The sequence below is a fragment of the Lepidochelys olivacea genome (assembly GCF_965140295.1).
Source record: "Lepidochelys olivacea isolate rLepOli2 genome assembly, chromosome: 8".
NCBI classification, from domain to species: domain Eukaryota; kingdom Metazoa; phylum Chordata; order Testudines; family Cheloniidae; genus Lepidochelys; species Lepidochelys olivacea.
Window position 1 is genome coordinate 46,285,089 of NC_140418.1, and position 23,580 is coordinate 46,308,668.

Sequence of the window (23,580 nt, forward strand, 5' to 3'; positions counted from 1 at the left end):
TGGCAGAGGCAGGGGTGTCTCAGAAATGTGCTGCAGGAGTTAAAAATTACTAGAAATCCCGGGTAGTGGGCGCCCTGCAAGAGAGCTTTCAGCTGCTGTGTATAAACCCTTTAATTGCCAGCCTCTCTCCTCCTAAGCACAGTGCATGCGTCATCAGGACCACGCTTCCCTTGGGAGCCAACCAGCCACCTCTACAGATTATCATGAGCAGAGAACGTGGGAGAAGACCGGAACTCACCCAGCTTGGTATCTCTGCAGCGTAAGCAGCCTCTCTGCAGCTGCAATTGACCAGTAGCTAAAGCAGGAGTCAAAGATGGGCCCAAGCTGCAGAGAGGTGAGGTCCAATGATCCACACCTCACTTAAGCATAGGGCTGGTCTGCTCTAGGGGCTTTGAGTCTGTTCAACGTCTCACACAGTTACACAATAGTCATTGAGCATGCAGGGCTCCGGCCGAACTAGCCCCCTACCTGCAAGAAACATGGCCGCTTCAGCTCCCCTTCCATTAAAGACAAAAATGAAGCAAGACTTGTTTAACACAATTCTGTTAAGTCATTAGACATTATAGCAAAATAAATGTAAGGAGGGTTGTTGTTCATGAACAACGGGATCCTAGAATTTAGGGCATGATCTCAAACCCACTGAAGTCAATGGAAAGTCTCCCATTGACTCCAGTGAGCAATAGAACAGATCTCTATTTATCCCAGACTATGGTTATTAACTCAGAATGAGAAGCATCATCTAACTGTTCTTGCTGTTTCTAGCTTTCAATCCAGACAACTCCACTGATTACACTGTACCTTAGACACCCTTTGGGATAGGCATGGCATTAGATCAGGTATGGCTAAGCATACAGCTGTTTTTAAGAACACACACATTTAGTATATAAATCCTGTAGCTGGCTTGGTTTTTCTGTTTGTTTTAAAAGCCTAATCTATGCAGGTTGCATTGAAGCCTCCTGGATGAAAGTGAAGGTCTGATGTGCTGATGATTACGTGGAAGTAGTCTGTGATAATAATCGATAATAAACCCTCTCCCCCCACAACAATCCACAGTGGCAGCTTCTTGTTTGCAGATTTTTCATTTCACTGCAACATGCTGGAGGGAATTCCAGGCTACAGGAAACTATAGGCCACCTTTCCAAGAGAGTTCAGTCCCAGCAAACAGGGCTCAATTTTCAGGAGCTCAGTTCCCATTTATGCACTAAAATAAGAGGCCTGGTTTCTAATTTAAGCTCTTCCACAGGCTTGCTGGGTGACTTTGCTGGGTCACTTCCCTGCTCTGTGCCTCAGTTTCCCATCTGGAAAATGGGAATGATGATATTGACTACCTTTATTAAGGTCAGTAGATAAGAGCTAGGTATTACTATTATTAAAGCCAAGGGGAACTTTGCCATTGACTTCAATGGAGCCAGGATTTCATCTACTGAATAAATATCACCATGACTACAAAAACAAATGCCACTGTAGAATAAGGGGAGGCAGAGAAATGGAAAGATTTGCAGCCATTAGTAGAGAGCTGACTGATTACAGAAAAGCTGGGAAACCAACATTAGCTGGTTTAAAAATATCTAATTGATTACCTTTTACAGTCAATAGAATATATGTTAGCTGTAACCTCTAACTGATGGTGCCTCAGATCATCTGTATTTGATTATCTTGAGGGGATGGAAAGAAATAACTTGCATCAGCCCTTTCAGTATAAAAAGGTCTAAATCAGCATTAAATATTGGAAAGTTGCATGTTAACACATCTCTCTACATCACCCGGGAGCAAACCACCTCTTTGAGCATGGGAGCTAAACCCAGCATTTCTGGACAGCCTCTGGCTGAGAGCAGGACTGACAGAATCTTGTTTTGCATCTATGGGCATAGCCTCACTGCAGCCCAGCCCCGAGCAACCCCACTGCAAAGCCATACCCAGTTACTGCATTCTCACTGCAGCTACATTCCCCTGGGCATGGCGCTAGGGCATCTGGGGCACATCCCATGAGTCTTTGTGCTGCATTAAGTGGGCTGCTATTTGTCCTGGGGAATTGTGGGAGAACTTGTCTGCCCTTTATGTGGTTTTAAGCTTCCCTTGGTCTGAGTAGGCTTCAGCATGGCCTCTTCTTTGGCCTCTCTGACACCCCTTCATGGAAGAGAGACCCTGTGGCCCAGCTGCCCTAGGCCCCCAGGACCTATGCTGCCCCCCAAGACACCCCAGTAACATAAGCACACCATTTGCCCGAGCTCCATCTGACTCTGGTTTACCGTTTACCCCTTCAGGGACGCACTGTAGTGGAAGCAAATAGAGCCAGGCTTGGCCTAAGGACCTCTCACCCAAATGCACACTTTACTCAGACAGAGCACAGACCATCTAGAAACCAACCCACACCTGAATTCCCTGCCCTGCATTCTAGCTCCCCCGCTTCCCTTGTGAGACTGGGAGGGAGGGAGAGGGAAGTCAGATTCTCTCTCTCCAGCCATTTCACCACCTCACCTGCTCAAGCTGGGGGGAGCTGCTGCAGCAGAGGGGGAGAGGGAGAGAGAAAGAGACATTGACAGAGACAGACACACACATCCTTTTATGAAGTTCTTATCCCCTATCATGTGATTCCCCGCTCAGCCTCATCAGGCAGTTGGAGTCTCCCAGCCCATGATTATTTGGTTACTAGCCCACCTAGCAGAATCTGTTCTCTCCATCTGGCCAGCTTTTTTCCCAAGGAGGCTTCCATTTGAATAGAAGACCATTGAAGTTTAATGACCCTGCATCATGGCTGCAAGAATTTCTCCTGAGGGTTTTAGCTCACTCTGGAGGCTATAGAGCCAAGGGGAAGGCACAGAGGGGTTTGACAATTGGTTTGGATATAATTACATACAAAGTTCATAATATTCAACAGAAGCCATAAGTTGTACGTAGGTCCCTCTCCCCAACTCTCCTCAGGTACTTAGCCCCAGAAGAGTGTGAGGGTGTTTGCTAGCTTGGGGAAGCTGCCCCCTGCCGGTACGGTCAGCTGTGTACCAGCTCTTGCTGGTATGTAGTACCGGACCATACCAGTTTACTTTCACTTCTGTCTGTACCAAATGACTGGCAGCTAGCTAATGTGAGGGCAATTTCTAAAAAAGGCTCCAGAGGTGATCCCAGCAATTACAGGCCAGTAAGCCTAACTTCAATACCAGGCAAATTGGTTGAAACTATAGTAAAGAAGAGAACTGTCAGACACATAGATGAACATGGTTTGTTAGGGAAGAGTCAACATGGTTTTTGTAAAGGGAAATCATGCCTCACCAATCTACTAGAATTCTTTTGGTGGGCGGGGGGGGGGGGGTCAACAAGCGTGTGGACAAGGGGGATCCAATGGATATAGTGTTCTTAGATTTTCAGAAAGCTTTTGACGAGGTCACTCACTAAAGGCTCTTAAGCAAAGTAAGCTGTTATGGGATAAGAGGGAAGGTCCTCTCATGGATCGGTAACTTGTTAAAGATAGGGAACAAAGGGTAGGAATAAATGTTCAGTTTTCAGAATGGAGAGCTGTAAACAGGGGTGTCATCCAGAGGTCTGTACTGGGACCAGTCCTGTTCCCATATTCATAAATGATCTGGAAAAAGGGGTAAACAGTGATGTGGCAAAATTTGCAGATGATACAAAACTACTCAAGCTAGTTAAGTCCAAAGCAGACTGTGAAGAGTTACAAAGGGACCTCACAAAACTGCAGATGAAATTCAATGTTGATAAATGCAAAGTAATGCACATTGGAAAACATAATCCCAACTATATATATAAAATAATGGGGTCTAAATTAGCGGTTACCTCTAAAGAAAGATCTGGGAGTCATTGGGGATAGCTCTCTGAAAAACATCCATTCAATTTGCAGCAGCCATCAAAAAAGCTAACAATGTTGGGAATCATTAGGAATAGGATAGATAAATCCATGGTACGCCCACATTTATGTGCAGATGTAGTTGCCCCATCTTACAAAAAAAAAACAAACCCAAAAAACTGGAATTGGAAAAGTTACGGAAAAAGGCAACAAAAATTATTAGGGGTATGGAACGGCTTCCATATGAGGAGAGATTAATAAGACTGGAACATTTCAGGTTGGAAAAGAGAACTACAGGGGGATATGATAGAGGTCTATAAAATCATGACTGGTGTAGAGAAAGTAGATAAGGAAGTGGTGTTTACTACTTCTCTAACACAAGAACTAGGGGTCACCAAATGACATTAATAGGCAGCAGGTTTAAAAGAAACCGAAGGAAGAATTTTTGCACACAACACACAGTCAACCTGTGGAACTCTTTGCCAGAGGATGTTGTGAAGGCCAAGACTATAACAGGGTTCAAAAAAGAACTAGATAAATTCATGGAGGATCGGTCCATCAATGGCTACTAGCCAGGATGGGCAGGGATGGTATCCCTAGCCTCGGTTTGCTAGTAGTTGGGAATGTGCAACAGGGGATGGATCACTTGATGATTCCCTGTTCTGTTCATTCCCTCTGGGGCACTGTTGGAAGACAGGATACTGGGTTAGATGGAGCTTTGGTCTGACCCAGTATGGACGTTATGTTCTTGAACAACCTGAGTAAGAACAATGGACAAATATGATTCTAGGAGCTGACCTGAAAGAGCCCAGGTTTATACCAGGCTCTACCACTGACCTGCTGAGAGCTGGGATGCGTAACTGCACCTCCCTCTGGCGGTTTCTCTTGCCACCTGTCTGATTATGTCTAGATGGTAGGCTCTTTGGGACGGATACTATCTTGTGTTCCTACAGCACCTTCCACAACAGGGCCTTTAGGCGCTGCTATAACGCCAGCAATCAGCAGTTCTGCTTTCCTGCTGCAGCAGCTCAGACATGCTACAGCGCACTGTTGCTAGGCAGCTCTTTATTGGGGAAGGTCTGAGCTGGATGCACTCTACCACAGGACATTTGATTTGCCTTTTCAGCAGGCTCTCCAGCCTACGAAGCGAGTCAGTCTCCACATTCCTCAGGCAGCCGGCTAGGTCTCAGGGCAGCCATCAACTGGAGATGGGGGAGGTGGCGGCGGGAGAGTGGCAAGAGGAGAGGGGACTCCGGAGAGAGTGCATTCCAAGTAGGTTACATAGGGGCCAGCATCCATCAGGCTGGGCCTCTTCACCACTCCTCCTCCTTTCCCATTGTAGTGCATGATCCTGGCAGCAGAAAGAGTGAACAGCAGGACTCATGGCAAGAGCCAGGGGGAACCACCACTGACACATCCTAGCTCTTATCTTTATCCCCAGGTTACAGCTGGGGAAACTGAGGCACAGAAGGGCAGTGACCCAGCAGAGCACTGCCTTCAATACCCCTTATGAACAATTAGTTCCTGCCTAAGCCCACCTTTCTGCCTAAGGCTCCCCACGAAGAGGGAGGTTTGCTTTACCTGTGAAGGTCTTTGGATGACCAGCTAGACAGTCTCCCCATTCTCTCCCTCCACCCTTGATCTTTCCACTCAGGCAGGCCAGTTAAGTTGGAGTGGTTGGTGTCACCTCCAGCTAGACTGCACCAGTGGGCTGGGGCCAGAACATGGGCTGCAAAGACAGCAGGGGAATGGTCATACCTCAAGTGAGTGGTGAAGAGTCTCATGGAGACACATCACTGTATAGCGTGAAGCTGGGAATACCCCCGATATCTCCACCCCTGGAACCTCAAGTTTGGGACCAAGTGACTAGATCCAGGCAGAGTCTGATTTTCAGCTATCGTTCCATAGTTTTGGGCTGTTCCACATCATTCAAATTCAATGGAGACCAGCTTCTGGCCCTGTTTATACGGCCAAGGAGCCACGGTGCTGCCCTCAGACATGTCCCCAAGTGCCATTCCCAGTAGAGTTCAGACACTGTGGTCCAGGTTTTGTCCTGACTCCTGCAAACTGCCCTGCTGACTTCAGTGGAGTTGTATGGGAAGAACGTAGCCTGCAATCTTTAGCCCTCCAGCCCATTGGTAAATGTGGCTAACCATTGACCTCAAATGGAGGAGGGAGTAGGGTGACCAGATGTCCTGATTTTATAGGGACAGTCCCGATATTTGGGGCTTTTTCTTATATAGGCTCCTATTACTCCTCACCCCCATCCCAATTTTTCACACTTGCTATCCGGTCAGCCTAGGAGGGAGGTCCGATTCCCTAGTCAGAATAAGTTGTTTTGCCTTGGTAGCACAGAGGTACTAAAGTTTGCCTATCAGAGTTGGGCCCCCAGCTTCTTGGGCCTGTTCCTTTAGCTGGTTAGTTACCCAGGGATCACCAAATGGACAGAAGTACAAGTTTTGCACAAGGTCAACTCTTCCACCCTCTCTACAACAGCTGTACCATGCTAGTGCCCAGATCCTGCAGCGACAGGTAGGTTAGAAATAGCTGCAGATCTCCCAGTAGCTCCTCTTGCCCTTTATTGGAAGGCAACTGTCACCCAGGGAACAACCAAAGACAAATCAAATCCTTTTGACCAATTGCACATTCAGCTCCTTCCTCTGGCCCAAGCCTGGAGATGCAGGTATGCTTCCATACATACCGTTGGCACATGGTCGATCTGCGGCCCAGCATAACCATAGTGAAGTCCTTGTAAGGGATGGTGCTGCCTGTGTTCCCTGTGATTTCCTGGACCAGCGCCTTGAGCTCCAAGGGGTTTTGGAAAACCCCAAACTCCTGCAGTATCCTGCTCATCGTTGGATAGTCTGAAACAACACCAGACTCAGATATGGTCTGTATCACATGATCACAGGGGTTAGAGATGGAAGAGACCTATTTGGTCATTTACCACATCCCCCTTCCCATCGCTGCTCCAGAACTGGTTCTGCATTACTCAGATGTGGGCCTGGAGAGTTTTGAGCAGCATCTACATTGAGCATAAGCCCAGAAGAAACAGCAGGGGTGGTTTTAGGTAGGTGCTTTACAATGAAGGAGAGAGCACTACAGAGTAGTTTCGGTGTTACTGGATTCCTTAGTCTAAGGAGTCAAAGCAATCTGATATAGTCTTCCAATCTGGGTAGTCCCCTAAAGGCTTTAAGCAAATAGAGTGCAACTTGAACTCCAAGGTATCTACTCCCCACTTTTCACCCACAGGTTAAGGCTAGACCTTTGAAGGTGGCATGATCTCCCTCTCTGGTTCTAACACATCCTTCAAGTTCACGATTGTTTTTGTGGGAAAGAATGGGACTGTATATGTACTTCATGCATGTAGAGAGGCCATGCTCTCAGTCATCCAGGAGAGGCCATGTTCTTAGTCATCCAGGATTAGTCTACTGAAATGCAAAAGCACCATGGGCAGTGGGGGGTGGTGGAGAATTTCAGATTCAGCAATAGGAAGTTGTATAAGTGTGCAGCTGTAGCAGAGACTTTGGGACTGGCTACATCTCAGAGAGGCATACCAACCTCATGTGTGAGGACAAAGGCAGCCCACTGCCACCCCCTCAAAAGTGCCTCTTGAAAGTAGGTGGGAAATGACTCATTACCAATAAGTCTTGCATCAGCTAGTCAAGGAAGCCATCCAGCAAGTACCTGAGCATGGCTTCAAAGTTCTTCCCATCTCAGGGCACCAGGCATTTTTCTCCCTTGTTAAGAAGCATTAAGGGACCCACTGGCACAGGAGAGCTGGGGGACCCACCTTTGTGCCCCTAGGATGGTAGCTGCCAGCCTCACCATTCAGTTACCATCAGCATGAGTGCTAAACCCTAAGCACCAGAGACCTGATTCTCTGGCACCAAGTGATATCTAGTTCTGGGGGAGGAGGAAGACTGAGGCAGGCAGTGGGATAGACTTAAGGTGCCCATGGGCACAAATAACCACCATTGGCATATTCTGCTTCCACACAGGGAGTGAGTATGGGGGGGGAAGGGATCTTCTTGTGAAGGTCCAATGAGCTGCCTAGGGCCCCCACCCCTGTGAAACATGGGGATGTTCACTATTCTTGGATTCCACCAACACATGGACACATCAAACCCCAATAGTTGGGAGTGCAGCAGATGGGCCTTCAGATCTGGTCTGGCAGAGGAGGAGGAGGGAAGCAGCAGTCACAAGCAAAGAGTTAAGTGACAATTTACCAATTTCTCCTGTGCTTGTGGCATCATATCCCATAAACATGCCTAGGAGAGAGAGAAGAGTCATCATCCTGCCTACCAAGACTGAGTGCAGCATCAACTCATTGATTTACAGCAGTAGCCATTCTGCACGCATGTCCACGGTGACTGCCTCGTCACCTGCAGCGCCAACGTCCCCCACGCTCTGCAGGGGCCTGGCCGAAGAACGGGAGCTGTTTTCCCCAGGCTAGAGTCACTTAGTTCAAAATTTCTCAAGGGATTTTTTTTTTTTTTACCCCAAAAAAGGTTTTTTGTCCCCTGCCTCTCTTGCCACTGAAAGAAGAAGCCTGGCTTCACGTACACTATTTTCGTTTTTAAAGGCTCGATTTGACCCAGTGGCATCTGTAGGTCACGAATCAATTCAAACATAGCTCTTCAGGAGCATTCCCTCAGATTAGTTGGCTTCGCTCTCAAGTGTTTGATAATTTCATCTAGGCCTCTTTGATAACAAGAGCCAGATCCTGAGCTGGGATAAGCCAGCAATCAGCAGAACGGTGCCAGTTCACAGCAAATGAGGAACTGGCCCAAAGGCTGCGATGCCCCCACATCACCAGCACTTGCCAACTCAACAGTGAAGTTATTTTAACCAGGGGATAAAATCACGGTCTGCATTTGGCTTGTTCAATCTCAAGTCACCAGTTCCCCAGCGAGCAGGGTATGGCATTGGGGGCCAATCTCAACACAGGCTCTGTAGGTATTGACTAGTTCTTGGAGGGAGGGGAGTGGGATTAGAAGAGCATTTTGCACCAATCATTACACCTCCTGCTGCTTTAGCAATGTTCTCCCCTCCCCCAAGCCCAAACACTCAGCTGCATTTTTAGGGCATTAAACCATTTCCTTCTCAGCTCCATTCTCCCTGGGACAGACTCACCCTTCAGCTGATCAAGCTTTGCCTGTAGATTTGGAATGTCTCGAAATGGTTCATCAGCCAGGTACTCCTGTCCGGGCAAGAGAGATGAGTTGGTCACCAGACCTGGCAATAGCTCATGTTAAGCAATGAGCAAATATCAGCACTCATGTAGGGGGCCATGGTGAAAACCTATCCAGGTGTCCTCTGGATCAGTCTATTTCAGTCCGGGGTATGCCATCTACCAGGACTCCTTCAGCCTGAACTCCAGCACCCCCTGCTATGCCAGGCCAGCTGTGAAATGCCACAGGCTGAAAATTTTTTAGCCATGAAGAGACTCCACACAAATACCTGGAATTACTATGAGGAATAATGACAAATTACAAAACTTTCTTCCTTGTGTTCTCCTGCTCTAGCCATTGGAAACTAACCACCACATGCTTCCCAGCTCATTGGCCCTGAGTTATCCCAAACCTCCCAGGGCTCAGTTAAGTTTGATGTAAGATTTCACTTTGCTTTTAGTCTTGCTCCCCCTTTTCAACCCAGCGGCAAGTCAAAGTTCAGGGGCCTGCCCCCCCCCCTCCAAGGGCATTCTAGAGGCAAACAGAAATTGACAGAGTCTGGCATTTTCTTGGACACAATCTTGTTTATTTACAAGGAATGTAGAAAGTCCTGCTTCTCTAAATGCAGAAGGGACCAAAATCAGGGGAGAACTTCCTTGCTTACAGGCCAATTCTCTTTATCCAGTCCCAGAAGCTCTCACTAGCATCTTGCAGGGTCATGCACTGTGCTTGTCCTTCCATCTCCCCCAGGGGCCAGGCCCAGCTGGTCCTGCAGAGTGTCTCTCAGGCAGAGATGGGGGAACTGAACCTGGGTATCCCATGTTCCAGGTGACTGCTCTAACCCCTGAGCTAAAAGTTGGGGTCCTCTTCTAGCCAGATTTGGCCAGGACCCGATGGGATAGGTGGCATCTGGGCACACCTTCCAGATCAGGCCCCACAGGTAAGAGAGGCAGAGGACCACCTCCCTTCTCTCAGTCTGTGCCTCGTATTAGCGCTCTAGGCATCCAGGTACCCACAGAGAGGCAGCAGCGCAGGCATCAAGGGAACTTCCCCCTGAAAATTCAGGTACCAAGTGAGTTCAGGCACCTGCAGGGTTTGGCAGCAGCCAAGTGGGGGTTTTGTGGACTGCAGAGGCACCCAAATACCATTGTGGATCTGAGCCTAAATGACTTGCCCAACACGGCACAGGAAGTCAGTGACAGAGTGAGGGATTGAACCCAGGTCTCCCCATTCCCAGCCTTGAGCCCTACCCACTCAACTATCTTTCCTTTTCGGCCCCAGTTCCTACATCCCCCTTTATATCTGGCATTTGTGAGAGCTTAACATGAAGGGGGATCCATTAGACAGCCTCAGCTTCATAGATAACCTTATTATTTTACATGAGGAGAGCAGGGAGGTGATTTGACCTCTGTGCACATGGCATTTGTGAGAGCAGACCCAGAATATTGTTTGCAGTTGTGGGGGCCACATTTTAAAGAGGACATGGAAGTGTTGGAGAGGGTGCCAAAGAGAGCCACAAAAATGAGTCAAGGGCTGAAGAAAACACATGGTTAGACCTGTGTCCCTATTTCCAAATGGGAAGAGTCTGGCTCCAGCTGCCAGCCACTGCGTCTTGTTCTGCCTTTCTTGATTAGATTAAACAGCTCCGTAGTCCCTGGCGTTTTCTCCCAAGGAAGGTGCTTAGGCACTGTAATCAGGTCACCTCTTAACCATCGTTTTGATCAGTTAAAAACAGTGAGAGATGGAAGAGCTCAATCAAAGGAGGGTTAACAACCACTAGAACAAACTCCCAAGGGAAGGGGCAAAGCCTCCACTTCTGGTAGTCTAGCTGCATTTCTGGAGGAGATGCTGCAGCCATACGAGTTCATGGCTTAATATTGGGGGAACCGTGGGAAGTCTAAGGACCCAATAAAAGGCCAGAATAGATCACCCAATGGTCCCTGCTGGCCTTGAGTGCTGTGAAATGGGAGAGAAGGCCTGTCACTTTAAGAGGCTGTGGACTAGGAAGGTAGCTCATGGCAATGGGCCTGAAGCCACGCCCCACTCCTCTGGAAGGCCACCCACGCTTTGGGAACATCTGGATGCCGTCTGAATGGCAGGACTTGGGCCCATTCCTTATTACCAGCATACACCTCCACTAGGGCTCATTCCCCCATTATACAGAGAGACCAGCACAGCAGCAGACCACAGCAGAGCCTCATTTCATGCATGTGGAGGCTTCTTGCGGCTGCTAACAGTGCTCATTTACCAGCTTTCCAACAAAGTCACTTGGGGAGCAGGGCTTCCATGAACAATGTTGGTACAGAAGTAAAACTTCGCCGAGCTCACAGCTAGCCAACAGCTGTGTTTCTATTGCTGACTGCCTCACAGGTCAATAATGGAGCATGAAATGGTGTGAGCCAATTAGAGCACATATGCAAATATCTGCATCCTGATTGGCTTAAAGTCAATTTTCTACTCATCGCTAGCATTTCTAGGGCCTCCTCTACCAGAATAGCTAATGCTAACTTTCTGGACCATGAACTTTGCCTCCTAATGTATTGGTTATAGCTCCTGGGGACAAGGAAGCTACATCACAATGCGGTGAAGAATGTATTCAGAACCTACATAATACAGAGACACTCAATTCCACTCTCATTTACACCAGCCAGAGTTACTCCAGGGTAAGAGAAAGTAGAATCAAGTCTTTTTCTTGGCTTCACTTCATGATTTGCTTTCCCTCAAGGTGTCTATTGACATTAGCCAGTACATATGCTTTTGTTTAATAAATCTTCTGGTGTATTACAGTTGAGAAGAGACAATAATTAACAGATGTGTATAAACGGGGTGACATGAGCTGGCATGGCATCAATGAGAATTCTACTAGCATATGGGAGAGCACGAAAGGTTTTTTTTTGGTGCTAGAGATTAGCTGAAATCTCTTGGCAAGCAGTTCATGTGCTTTCTACATTATCTAAAATGTATCTTAGCACAAGAAGATTGCAGAGAAATTCCCTCAGGAAGATAATCTTAATGAAATAGGATTTTTTTTTTTTGGGAGAGTGAATTTTTATCTTACCTTACTGTCACAAAGTTGATGACAAAAAGGCAAAATACAGACCACTTTATCATAGTCTGAAGACTCAGGAGTCCTTGATTTCATCTACTTTTTGTTTGTTGGTTTGTTTTTTATTATTAAATCTTGTGTTCCTTATATAAAGGAAGTACATGGTAAAAGCTAGAAAATTTACTGCACCTACCTTGTTAACTAGACAAAATTCTTTCTCCTGTTTCTCCTGCATGTCATGATCCTTTGCTACAATACACACATGAGAGAAAATTTAAAAAAAACAAAGCCTAAAAAATGTTAAAACCCAACAGAAAATTTAGTTTTTACCAGCCATTTTTTCCTTGCAAAAGAACGAACAACTCTGTTAGCTTAACTGAGCACCCTCCCCTTTATACACTTCAGTAGCTGGCTTGACTTTGGCCTGGGCTAATTGGAGGGATTTGCCTAGTTGAAAGGCAGCTGTCACATTAAGCATGCCAGAGTTAAACTGAGGCAACTGAGAATAACAGAAGCAGGGGGGACTAGGCCCTTAGCATGATGCATATCAGCTGTTTGCTCTTCATGGGTTGCAGTGTTGTAGGGTCCCAAGATATCAGAGTGACAAGGGGGTCACTTAACTCACATAATTGTGTACTTGGTTATGGAAGAGCGACTAGCTCTGGCTAGTAGAGGGGCATCTGAGAGATACTTTAAAAACATTGCAGGGGGTTTTATCATTTAAAGCATGCGTGTGAAATGTTGGGACATAGCTGCAGTGTGTGTTCGGGCTAACAGGGGTAGGGTATGGAGGCTGGGAGAGGACAGCATTCAGTGGGCTGTTAGTGGAAAACTCCTTGCATGTCAGGCAGCGGAGCAGCTATTGCTTTGTCTGTTAAGCTCTGCCTGGGTTAGGAGGGCTGGTTATACTCCAGAGGCACCAGCCAAAGATCAAGGCAGCAGCAGTGCGCTAGTTGCTGTACAAATACATAGTAAGAGACAATTGCTGCCCTGGAGAGCTGCTGTAGACAGACATCACCAGCAGGAGGCAGGGCTGCACAGAGGGATTCTGGGGGCCCAGGGCAAAATCTGAACCTGAGGATCCCCACCCTTCCCAGAATATTACCACTGAGGTGGGAACTGCAGCTCTGTCATTAACACCCACCCACCTATCAGAATGATCACAAGGAATGTTGGTTGGATCTCGTCGGTGCGATGCTGTGTTGGGAGCTCGCACAGGTGCGTGACAGAGGCCCAGCCAGAAGGCAGTTTTGGGCAAGCGGTGTGCAAAGCCTCACAATGCAGACCGGGGGCCAATCCCTGCTCTCAGTCGCTGCAGGGTAAATCGGGAGTAGCGTGGGGGACATCAGCGATGCTGCTCCGGAGGTACACAGGTGTGGCTCAGAGCCGGGGCTGGGATGTCATGACTTTACCATGTGATGAGGGGCTCAGAACCTTCTGCCACACGTGTTGTGGAGGGAGCTGACAGCTTGGACTGGAGCAAGCGGTAGAGAGAACACCTGTCAGTCTGGGAGGGCAGCTGTGTGGCATTTGGGTCTCCGCAGCCCCTCGCGTGGGGTGAGTTCGTTTCTGTTCTGTTGTTACCAGGGAGAAATCAGCTAGGGCCAGTGTGGCGAGCGAGGGGTGATACAGCGGCCCCAGCATCAATGCTCTTAGGGGGTAAAAATCCCCAGACCCACTAAGTCACACTCACCGCCAGGAAATCTCTCTCTTTGGGGCCAGGATGCACTTCACAAGGGTCAGTAGTTAGCTGCACCCACGCTAAACACTACAGAAAGCCATAGCTAGGGGAGGCTGGGGAGGTGCAGGGTACAAAGGGTTAATGATGCAGTTTAGAGCCAAAGGAAGGTTCAGTGTGTTCCCTGCATGGAGGTGGCTGGGCCCTGTGCTGGCAGAACGTCCCTGTCTCCAGAAGGAGGCTGGAGCATGGATGAGGTCTATGAGGCTGCTAGTGCTGTGTTGAGGTGGGTTTGATCCCACCGATGAGCTGCATAGGGGGATAATGGCAGAGGTGGTGAGACCTTTTCTTGGGGAACGTGGGGCAGTTCCAGAGCAAGATGTGAGCAGAGGGGCGGGGACTGTGTTTCCCGAGAGATTAGAGTGTTCCACGAGCTAAGGAAGTAGGAAGGCACGTGTCTTTTCAATCCCACCCATTCAAAGGAAGAGGCAGGCATGGCTGGATCCTACCCTGGGAAGACAGCAGAGCAGTCCATGCCATAGTCTGAATAGCCCCAGACTGACTGGTGAGTCATTACCCTATCCTGAGGTCCCACATATTCTACGATACCAGCAAATATTGCTTAGCAAAGCCAGAAAGGGCGTGGAGGCAGACAGGCCTGGTTCTCCACTTGCCTGCCTAGTGCATGGGGTCAGCATGCAGCTCTTTTAGCTGTGGTGTGGAGAATGCCTCCTGGGCTCACCTTGCAGACCCACCTGAGCTGGGATGAGAAGGGGACTGGTGCCTTGTAACACAACTGGCCTGAGCTGTGCTCTGGCCTGGGCGTGGGGTGCACGCACGGTGCTGGGTAGGGAGTAGAGCATGTACGTTTCTGTGCAGGGAGATGGGGATACGCCCCGACTGGCATGTGAAACTCCAGCAGGCCATACTCTCTCTCTCTCTGCATGCTGGGGGCTTGGCCACTCAGGGCAGCGAGGTGGAAACAGACCCTCGGAAGTGCCGTGTGACCCATTTCTCTTTCCCCCCACAGGCCGGGGAGCAAGGAGCTGAGACGCAGACGTGAGCTGATCACGGCGGTGAGGGACGGAGGGCGATGCACTGGGACACCTGCCATGGTTCCCCCTGGTCCGGGTCCCGCCAGCCATGCTGCCTCCTCCCGGGACCCAGGTTCCTCCCTGCGAGCGCTGGGGAAACAGCCTCCATTGCCCAGCAGATTCACGCTTCACCCGCTGGGCCGCAGGACATGCCCTCACCGGGAGCTGCTGGCTCAGGTTGACCGGAGTCCCACTTCCCCTGTCCCTGCAAGCTGTGCTCTCTACAACCGGCCCCTGAATACACCCCCTCTGGTGGGGCCATGGGCTCAAGTCATGGCGAGGCCCATGCCTCCCGCTGCAGGAAGTCGCTTTGTCTACTCCATGGCCAGGCCTGCGCCCACATTGTCCCACGTGGATCAGAGCTGTACGCCTCCTCTCTCCACCAGCTGGGCCTTCTACTCCAGGAATCAGAGCTTGTCCCCTCCCTGGGAGCCGACGGAGCGAGCTAAGCAGAGCCCCGCACTGCCTGTGCCCAGATGCTACGCGGTGTACTCCATGGACAGGAGCTCAGCGCCTTACCTGGCCCCGGGGGCTCCAGCTGGCCGGAGCCCTGCTCTGCCTCTGCCCAGGACTTATGCTGTTTACTCTCTCGAGCGGACCTTGTTTTCTCACCTGGACTCCTCAGTGCAGCCTGGGCTGGGATCCTCTTCTGTCCCAGTCAGCTGTGCTGTTTATTCCATGGACAGCCCGTCTCCCAGCCCAGCCCCACTAGCTCAGCCTTCTCCCGACTCCCCTCTATTCCCACCGCTTCTGCTGGCGGTGTACTCTGCAGGCCAGAGGTGCTGTCCCCCTCACCTGGAACTGCTCTCGCAGATTGACCGCAGCTGCACTCCCCCGGTCCCAGCCAGCTGTGCTGTCTACTCTCGGGACGCTCCACTCGATCCTTTGCCCGGATGGCTTGCGCCAAGCACTTAGCCCCGGGGGCCGTGCCGGCTAATCGCTGGAGCAGCACCTGGCTCCTCAGCTAGACCCGTCAGTTCCCATTCCTCTGACTCACAGGCTTCCTTCCTGCCCTTCTGTCCTGACCTGGCCCAGGCTCCCCTGGCCATGTGGCACCGTGCACAGCCTGCAGTTCCCCTCCCAGAGGGACTTTCCTCACCTCCTGATGCAACTCTCCTGCTTGAACCTCAGCACCTCAGAATAAAGCAAGAGCAGCTTGCCAGTGGGCTCCACTGCCTCTCGGGTGTTCTCGGTCTCCCACAGGGTGCTGGCGGGGCCCACACTGGATCCTAAGCTTCTAGTGATCCACGGAACAGGGCAAACGAACCAGGTCTTCTGCCCCCTCCCCGCCCTTCTAATGGCCTCATCCCGACCTAGCAGGGCCACAAGAGGGTCACGCTGTTGCCAGGTCCCAGTCAGTCCTTAGGTGTCTCTGCTGGGGAAGCACCAGGTGTGCCGTGGGGTTAGTGATGTGACCGCCTGGCCCGCAGAGATAAATAGAACTCGGAGCCATCACTGCATTTCACCCAGGGCCCCGAATGCAGAGCAGCTGGGGGTGATGGGGGGCTTGACTGCCCGGGGCTGGATTTCGAACAATGGCCTAAGGGAGAATGGCTCCCTAAGCTAGCAAGGCCTTCGACAAGGCCTCCAACACACCTGGCGTAATATCCGCCCAGATGCTTTGCCAGTCCTGTACGCCTCAATCGGCTCCCTAGTTAGAGGTGTTACAGTAGCCCAGTAAGCCACATAAGGGGGTCTCTTCCCACTGGCAGAGTGCCCCAAGATAAAGTTATGGCAGGAGGTGAAAATGGAGAAGGGAGGAGTGTGAGAACGGAGAAGGCCTCAAGGGAGAAGGAGAACTAGGGGCATGGCCACTGGTTGGGCTAAAATAACGGCGATTCAGAGAGTTTCTAGGTGAACCGTTGCCCTCTACTGAATTGAAACAGAACTGTCCAGTGGATATCATAGACCATGTACTGCTAGACATGAACAAATGGAGATTCTCCCTTGAGCGGAGGTGGTGGGGACGGGGGCATGATTTTAGAGCAAACAGGCCTGAGGCCTAACAGTGCTGCAGCTGTGAAGTTTCAAGCAATTGCAGTGACCTCTCTGCAATTACTTGCTGGCAACAGATCCACTGCAGTAGCCAAGACAAACCTTTGCCCCCCAAATGGCTCGAGTGCTGAAGCTGCGTGAGCCATCACAAATGTTTGGGTGACTTTTTGGAACCTCTGCACAGCTTAGGGCCAATTCAGAGACAGGTTTTACACTGGTTTTTTGGATGCAGTTATGCTGGTACGGCCAGGTAACTGATGGGAACTAGCAATCGCGACACCAGCACCTGTAAGGCAGCGTTGCTGCGTCCCCAGTAAGGTTTCCAAGCTGACGTAGGTCAATCAGTACAAACACTGGCTCTGTCTCCACTGCATTGCAAACCCGGGTCTGGACAATTGCTGGACCTCACCGCTATGCTAATGCGTCCACACTGCACTGTGAAGCCTTTCTGACTCGAGTCTGTGGTTTGAGCTGTGTCCCTACTGCAAAATGACAGGGCTTGGACCTGAATCTTGGCACAACTCAGGCTCTGACACCCCACCTCACCAGCAGGAGCCCAGTCAGGCTGATTTGCTTGTGGACGGAAGTCAGACTTAGGCTCAAACCTGAATCAGAACCCACACTTGATGTGCAGTGCAGACATACCCTCTGTGTCTAAAGCAGCCCTTCATTTCTTTTGGCAACAGGAATTCTCAGGTCCCAAAGATTTCCAGCCTGGCCCCTAGCTTGGCTCAGCATCTTCTGGTGCCAGTCAGCTGGCTGCTCACAGCCAATTGCTTGGACCTGGAGACTGTATTGAGGGGTGCAAGCAGAACAGATGGCTTTGCTACCTGCTAAGATACTTCCAGGGCCCCCACAACCCACAGTATCTGAGTGTCTATCTTTAACGTATTTCCTCTCACATCATCCCTGTGAGGTAGAACAGTACTGTTATCCCCTTTTGAAAGCCAGGGACCAAGGCACAGACACCCCAAGGCCTGGATCCTCAAAGGTATTTCGCACCTAATGCTCAACTGGAGGGTTAGGTACCTACCTAGCTCAGGGCCTGGGCCTTAGTGATTGACCCAGCAAGAGACATTGTGGCCTACTGCTGGTGCTGCAACCCACGGGAAGCCTGTTGCCAAGCCAGCAATTGAGCCTTTGTCTCCCTAACTAGAATGTGATCCTTCCTCACTCTAGAAGACTTGAACTCACCATACAATAGTGCTGCTCAGGTTCAAAGGCCGCAGCCTGTGGCCAGGAGCCACTCAGTTACTGTTGCTAAGCCCACACAATTAGATTTACTGCCATACTTGGGAGTCTCTTCCCTAGATCTGGTTTCTGACTCTTTAGCCTGACAAACCCCAGCTCCTGCAATGGGAACGCATCTCAAGGTCTATCACTGTGCAGGAGCAATAACTGCTTTGTTCAGCAAGGGTCCCTACACCACAGCAACCAGCAGAGTAAATGTACAGCAAACTGGCAAACCTGCAAGGGTAGAGATTTGCAATGTCAAGAGGCCTCCACTTCCTGGGATCACTATACAGAGTTGCTTTGCACTCCTATGTACTACCCACCATGTCTAGTTGGCAGCCGGTGTCAAGTGGAGTGCCCCAAGGGTCGGTCCTGGGGCCGGTTTTGTTCAATATCTTCATAAATGATCTGGAGGATGGTGTGGATTGCACTCTCAGCAAATTTGTGGATGATACTAAACTGGGAGGAGTGGTAGATACGCTGGAGGGCAGGGATAGGATACAGAGGGACCTAGACAAATTGGAGGATTGGGCCAAAAGAAACCTGATGAGGTTCAATAAGGATAAGTGCAGAGTCCTGCACTTAGGACGGAAGAACCCAACGCACAGCTACAGACTAGGGACCAAATGGCTAGGCAGCAGTTCTGCGGAAAAGGACCTAGGGGTGACAGTGGACGAGAAGCTGGATATGAGTCAGCAGTGTGCCCTTGTTGCCAAGGCGGCCAATGGCATTTTGGGATGTATAAGTAGGGGCATAGCGAGCAGATCGAGGGACGTGATCGTCCCCCTCTATTCGACATTGGTGAGGCCTCATCTGGAGTACCGTGTCCAGTTTTAGGCCCCACACTACAAGAAGGATGTGGATAAATTGGAGAGAGTCCAGCGAAGGGCAACAAAAATGATTAGGGGTCTGGAACACATGACTTATGAGGAGAGGCTGAAGGAGCTGGGATTGTTTAGTCTGCAGAAGAGAAGAATGAGGGGGGATTTGATAGCTGCTTTCAACTACCTGAGAGGTGGTTCCAGAGAGGATGGTTCTAGACTATTCTCAGTGGTAGAAGAGGACAGAACAAGGAGTAATGGTCTCAAGTTGCAGTGGGGGAGGATTAGGTTGGATATTAGGAAAAACTTTTTCACTAGGAGGGTGGTGAAACACTGGAATGCGTTACCTAGGGAGGTGGTAGAATCTCCTTCCTTAGAAGTTTTTAAGGTCCGGCTTGACAAAGCCCTGGCTGGGATGATTTAATTGGGGATTGGTCCTGCTTTGAGCAGGGGGTTGGACTAGATGACCTCCTGAGGTCCCTTCCAACCCTGATATTCTATGATCTCACCAGTTGGCCATCTATTTGTGACTCCTGGGTGCTGTACAAATGGGCTGCTCTTGCTGTAATCAGTGGGTAAGGCCACAACTTCTAGCAGAGGCAATTCTTCAGGCTGGCCTGACTGCTGCTGACGAGGGGCAGCTTTAGCCAAGAGTGAGCTGCGTTCAAAGGTCAGAACATTTGGTTATGGGTCTGCTCAGCCCCGTGGCCCTTTTTAAAAGCCAACCACCTGTGACACAGACAGTGGCACTACGGTTGGTGAAATTTTCAGAAGCACCTAAGTGAGTTTGGAGGCAGAAGCTCTAGAATAGACTTCTGCCAGCACATCTATGTCAGTCCGGGGCATGAGCAGAAGCTGCTAGCATAGGCCCAGTTATATCAGCATAGCTTTTACCGGGATAGCTCATTTCACTCCTGGGGGGTGGCGACGGGGGTGGTTTTACTATTCAGGTACAAAACATAGCTTTGCTGGTATGGCTGCATCCACACTAGCCATACTTTGTCAGTTTAAAACCTTGGTATAATTAAGTGCTCCTCGTGTAGACGTAGCTGACGTAACTGAAATCAAAAGCAGGGAGAAATTCACACCCCTACCTGTTAAAATCACACCACTGTTAAACCAGTCACACTCTTAAAGCTATGCCAGCAAATGCCTAGTGTAGACTCAGTTGTATTGACAGAAGTCCCTTTGCCAGCATAGTTTTTTTTTTTTTTTTTTCGGGTGGGAGCTTCATTTGCAAAAATACTTTCTTTGCCCATATAAGCTATGTCTCAACAAGGAGGGTTTGTGGGTATAACTGCACTGGGCAAACCCTTTTGTATGGAGACAAGGCCTTTGGTCTCCTAAGAATCTGCAATGACAGGATTTTTAATCTGATCGTTTGTGACCACGGTTGCTTGCAATCCCCATGGCTGAACAGGACATACCCACTTACATATGTTTCAAAGGTGTAAGTAGCAGGAGGAAGAGCTGTAGTACACCACTCCTCTTTTTGTCTGCTGGTTATTGCATCTTTAGCCCCTACTGCTGTAGGCCTACTGAAGTGCTGGCTCTTCTTGTCAGTAACATGCCCCTCTTTCAGCGCTCTGCATAGGCTAAACTTCCTGCTTCTACTTTAACTCTTTCCAAGCCATTGCCTTCAGTCTGGGTCCTTTTGGGTACAGGGAAGACCAATCCTTCCATACACTTTCCCCTGGTACCCCAACATGGTGTAACAGAACAGGCCATCAGCTTCTGCAAAAGCAGCTGCTGAAATCTTGCTATTGGCTTATTTCTTAATTTTGCAGTTTGGTCACATTCTTCGGAGGCCATGGGCAGTAAGATAAATCGATACATTTTCAGGTAATTGGTATGAAGCAAGGGCACACTCTAGTGGCCAGTTAAAGAACATACACATATGTTTAACTAATTTACTATCATTTTAGGGATGCATTCCCAACCATTTCACTTAATTACCTTGTGTTTCAGATACTAGTTCCATCTGGCTGTCTGCAATGGAGGGAAGGATGTTGCAACTTGCAGGGTAAGGGGGATGAACATCTTGGCAGTCAGACACCATGCTGAAGACTACATTAGAAACACTAAGAATGAACAAAGCTTCTGGGTTTAAAGTGAATATTTGCTTTATACTCCTAGCAAGGGCTTCCAAAGGTGTCATCCAATGGCACATTTTCATGCATTTAAGGTAGATTGTGTAGTGGCGAACTGGCTGCCGGAATGTAGAAAACCTTCATATTACAGCAGCTTGGGGAAATGAAGTAAGTAATGTAGTTGGAATTTTTGTACTTTTTACTAGTCTTGAACATGTGTTTATATCGCGACCCTCTCCTGCTTGAGCTGGCAAATCATGATCTTGTGTTTAATAGTCCGTCACTATGAATATGACTGCAGTATTTGGATGACCACAACTGTCGTTATAAACATGTGATGACCTGATCTCTATGGCAGTCAAAGGAATTCTCCCCTCCTATTTTACTCCATGAAGTGGACAATTGCCCAGAAGCATTATGGGAGATTTACTTCATGCTCTTAAGCATCAGATATTAGCCAGTGCTGGAGGCAAGATACATGAAATGATAAACTAAGAGTCTGATCCAGTATGGCTAAACTATGTCCCATTAGCTCTTCACTGTAGGATTAATAGGAGAGAAATGTACTGTGAGGGAGGCAAGCCTTGTTGACCATATATAAGTTGTTTTAGAAATTCAACTGCTATAAGTTTTCTTCTTAAAGCATAACGTATGCCATCCATACAGCAAGAGTGATACTTCACACATTCTTTTTTGCCTGTAAGCATGTAGACTAATGGTTTATAAAATTACCAGGATACTTTATTTAGAGAATATTTTATTAGTTTCTGTAATCAAACCCATGTAAATAAGACCTTACATATTTAATACAGTATTACCCCTGTACAAATGGAAAAAAAATTAAGTTGAACATTTCTAGACCAATATGGCTGTTAATTTCTGTACAATGCCAACTCACAGTACAAGTGGGATACTTTTTTCCAAAGTTGACATCACAGCTAAAGTTTCCAAAAATTCAAATTATATATATATTTATATAAAAAGATAACCAATAGCAATTCACTAGGCATCAATAGCAGCAACAGCCTTTCCAGCTTCTGCAGTCATCTGAACAAAATTATACACATTAGACTTTCAGCATACTTCCTTCCAGAAAGTAAAAAAACAAAAAATCCCAGAAAAAAACAGCAAATTCTGTTATTGATGTGGTACCTGGTGCCTTTTATTAGCTTCTCAATCATTGTCTGGGAAAAAAACATTATTAAAAACAGCTCTGGTATAGCACAGTCACTACTACATATCATAAGCAGGTACAGGATATCTTACATTCACAGAAGTATCATACAGTACTGTCCTACAGCTATAATAGAGGATACAATTAAAAAGGCATTATTTGACTTGATTCTACTTTCCAGCACACAGTGGGCAAGGAGGTGCGATGCAGCTCTGACCTAACAATGCACCTTTTTAAGATAAGGTTCTCTTTACTCTGATAAAGTTTCTCTTTAATCTAGCAGCACAGTTCTAAGTGCTCATTGCTCTACACAGACAAAAGCTGGAAACTGGTTAAAGACTACTGGCTTCATATACGGATAGCCAAACAGAGGTGAACAGAACTCATTTGACTATTAATGCAATTAGGCTTTTAAATCCAAGGGGTGAATGTCTGAGGCGGTGTGGGTATAGAGAGTAGCCTGTGTGCCAAGCGACACTTTACTGTCGTGATCTAAGTACATCATCATATCAAACAAAAGCAACAGCAGTCAAACACTGCCTTTTCAGGGAAATTTGACACAATGTTGATGTCACTAATTGTGTTCTATTACTTTAGATGCCATGTGGTGAAGGATAAACTACTCTATGTGACTTGCCAATTATATTAATTCCCATTTTTTTATTGCGAAACAGCAGCCTCTCAAGTCACTAAAAAAAGTAAAAATAAACACACCTTACTCTGTCCAGCACTGTCTTCAGACTGCATGATCGGAGAGAGACAGCTTATAAAAGATGAAATAGCAGCTGAAGAACAGCAGAGCATGAATAAAAGTGTTCACCCTCCCAGTTCTTCAGCCATCTTCTCCCCTGCTGTGCTATTTCCCATTATGTATCTGGATGGCATATAGATGTGTATGTCAATATACGCACATACACTCCACCAAAAGCAGACTTCATGCTATATTAGAGAAGCTGCAAGCCCAAAGAGACAGAGCGTTATTGGACTTGCAGCTGTTTATGTCTGTCAATGCCAGTAGCGTCTATCTTCCTTTATACTGTTTGGTGCCATGAAGGGATAGAAGACTACTGTTTTGCCCTTTGGGCTACAGGTTCACGCTGTTGCCCCCCACCCCCTCAGCATCATAGAAACACAGCCTTTAAGATTTTGTTTCTTCTGTCTTGATTGCCTGAGGTTTGATTGGTCCAGTTCTAACAGGTTTTGTGGTGACAGCAGGTGCAGGGGCAGGCTTTTCCTCCACTTTGTCCTGGCAGACCCCCGAGGAGTCCGTCATTGCCTCAGCAGGTTTGCTTCCACTTTCGTCCACTTTTTGAGCTTTGCCTCCTATTGGTTTGCTCGGTTGTTGCTGCTCAGAGAAAAACCTGTGTGTGGACTGAAGAACCTCTGCTCTCTGCTTCGCCTTAAAGAAGGGAAAACACACATTTACTGATAGAACGTTAAGCTAAAGGTATTTATTTCTTGTAGGAGTTACATTTT

The 23,580-nt window shown here is 48.4% G+C and overlaps 2 protein-coding genes across 13 annotated transcripts in view; both read right to left on the reverse strand.

Annotated features, from left to right (window-relative positions):
• Nucleotides 1-4,844: 4,844 nt before the first annotated feature.
• On the reverse strand, nucleotides 4,845-22,851 carry LOC311525678 (allograft inflammatory factor 1-like; the record flags this gene model as incomplete). The annotated part of the gene is made up of 7 exons (XM_084637984.1): nucleotides 4,845-5,150; nucleotides 6,501-6,663; nucleotides 8,029-8,070; nucleotides 8,936-9,002; nucleotides 12,213-12,268; nucleotides 15,587-15,755; nucleotides 22,819-22,851. 7 exons carry the CDS (start codon nucleotides 22,849-22,851, stop codon nucleotides 4,979-4,981), a joined length of 702 nt encoding a protein of 233 aa, XP_084494110.1. The 3' UTR covers nucleotides 4,845-4,978.
• PRRC2C (proline rich coiled-coil 2C) overlaps nucleotides 21,698-23,580 on the reverse strand; it is a 115,158-nt gene continuing 113,275 nt past the window's right edge. For all 12 annotated transcript variants that reach the window (XM_084636251.1, XM_084636247.1, XM_084636255.1 and 9 more), the window contains one exon: nucleotides 21,698-23,503. In XM_084636251.1, the coding sequence (XP_084492377.1) occupies nucleotides 23,243-23,503 (261 nt within the window). In that variant the 3' untranslated portion in view covers nucleotides 21,698-23,242. The remainder of the gene's footprint in view (nucleotides 23,504-23,580) is intronic.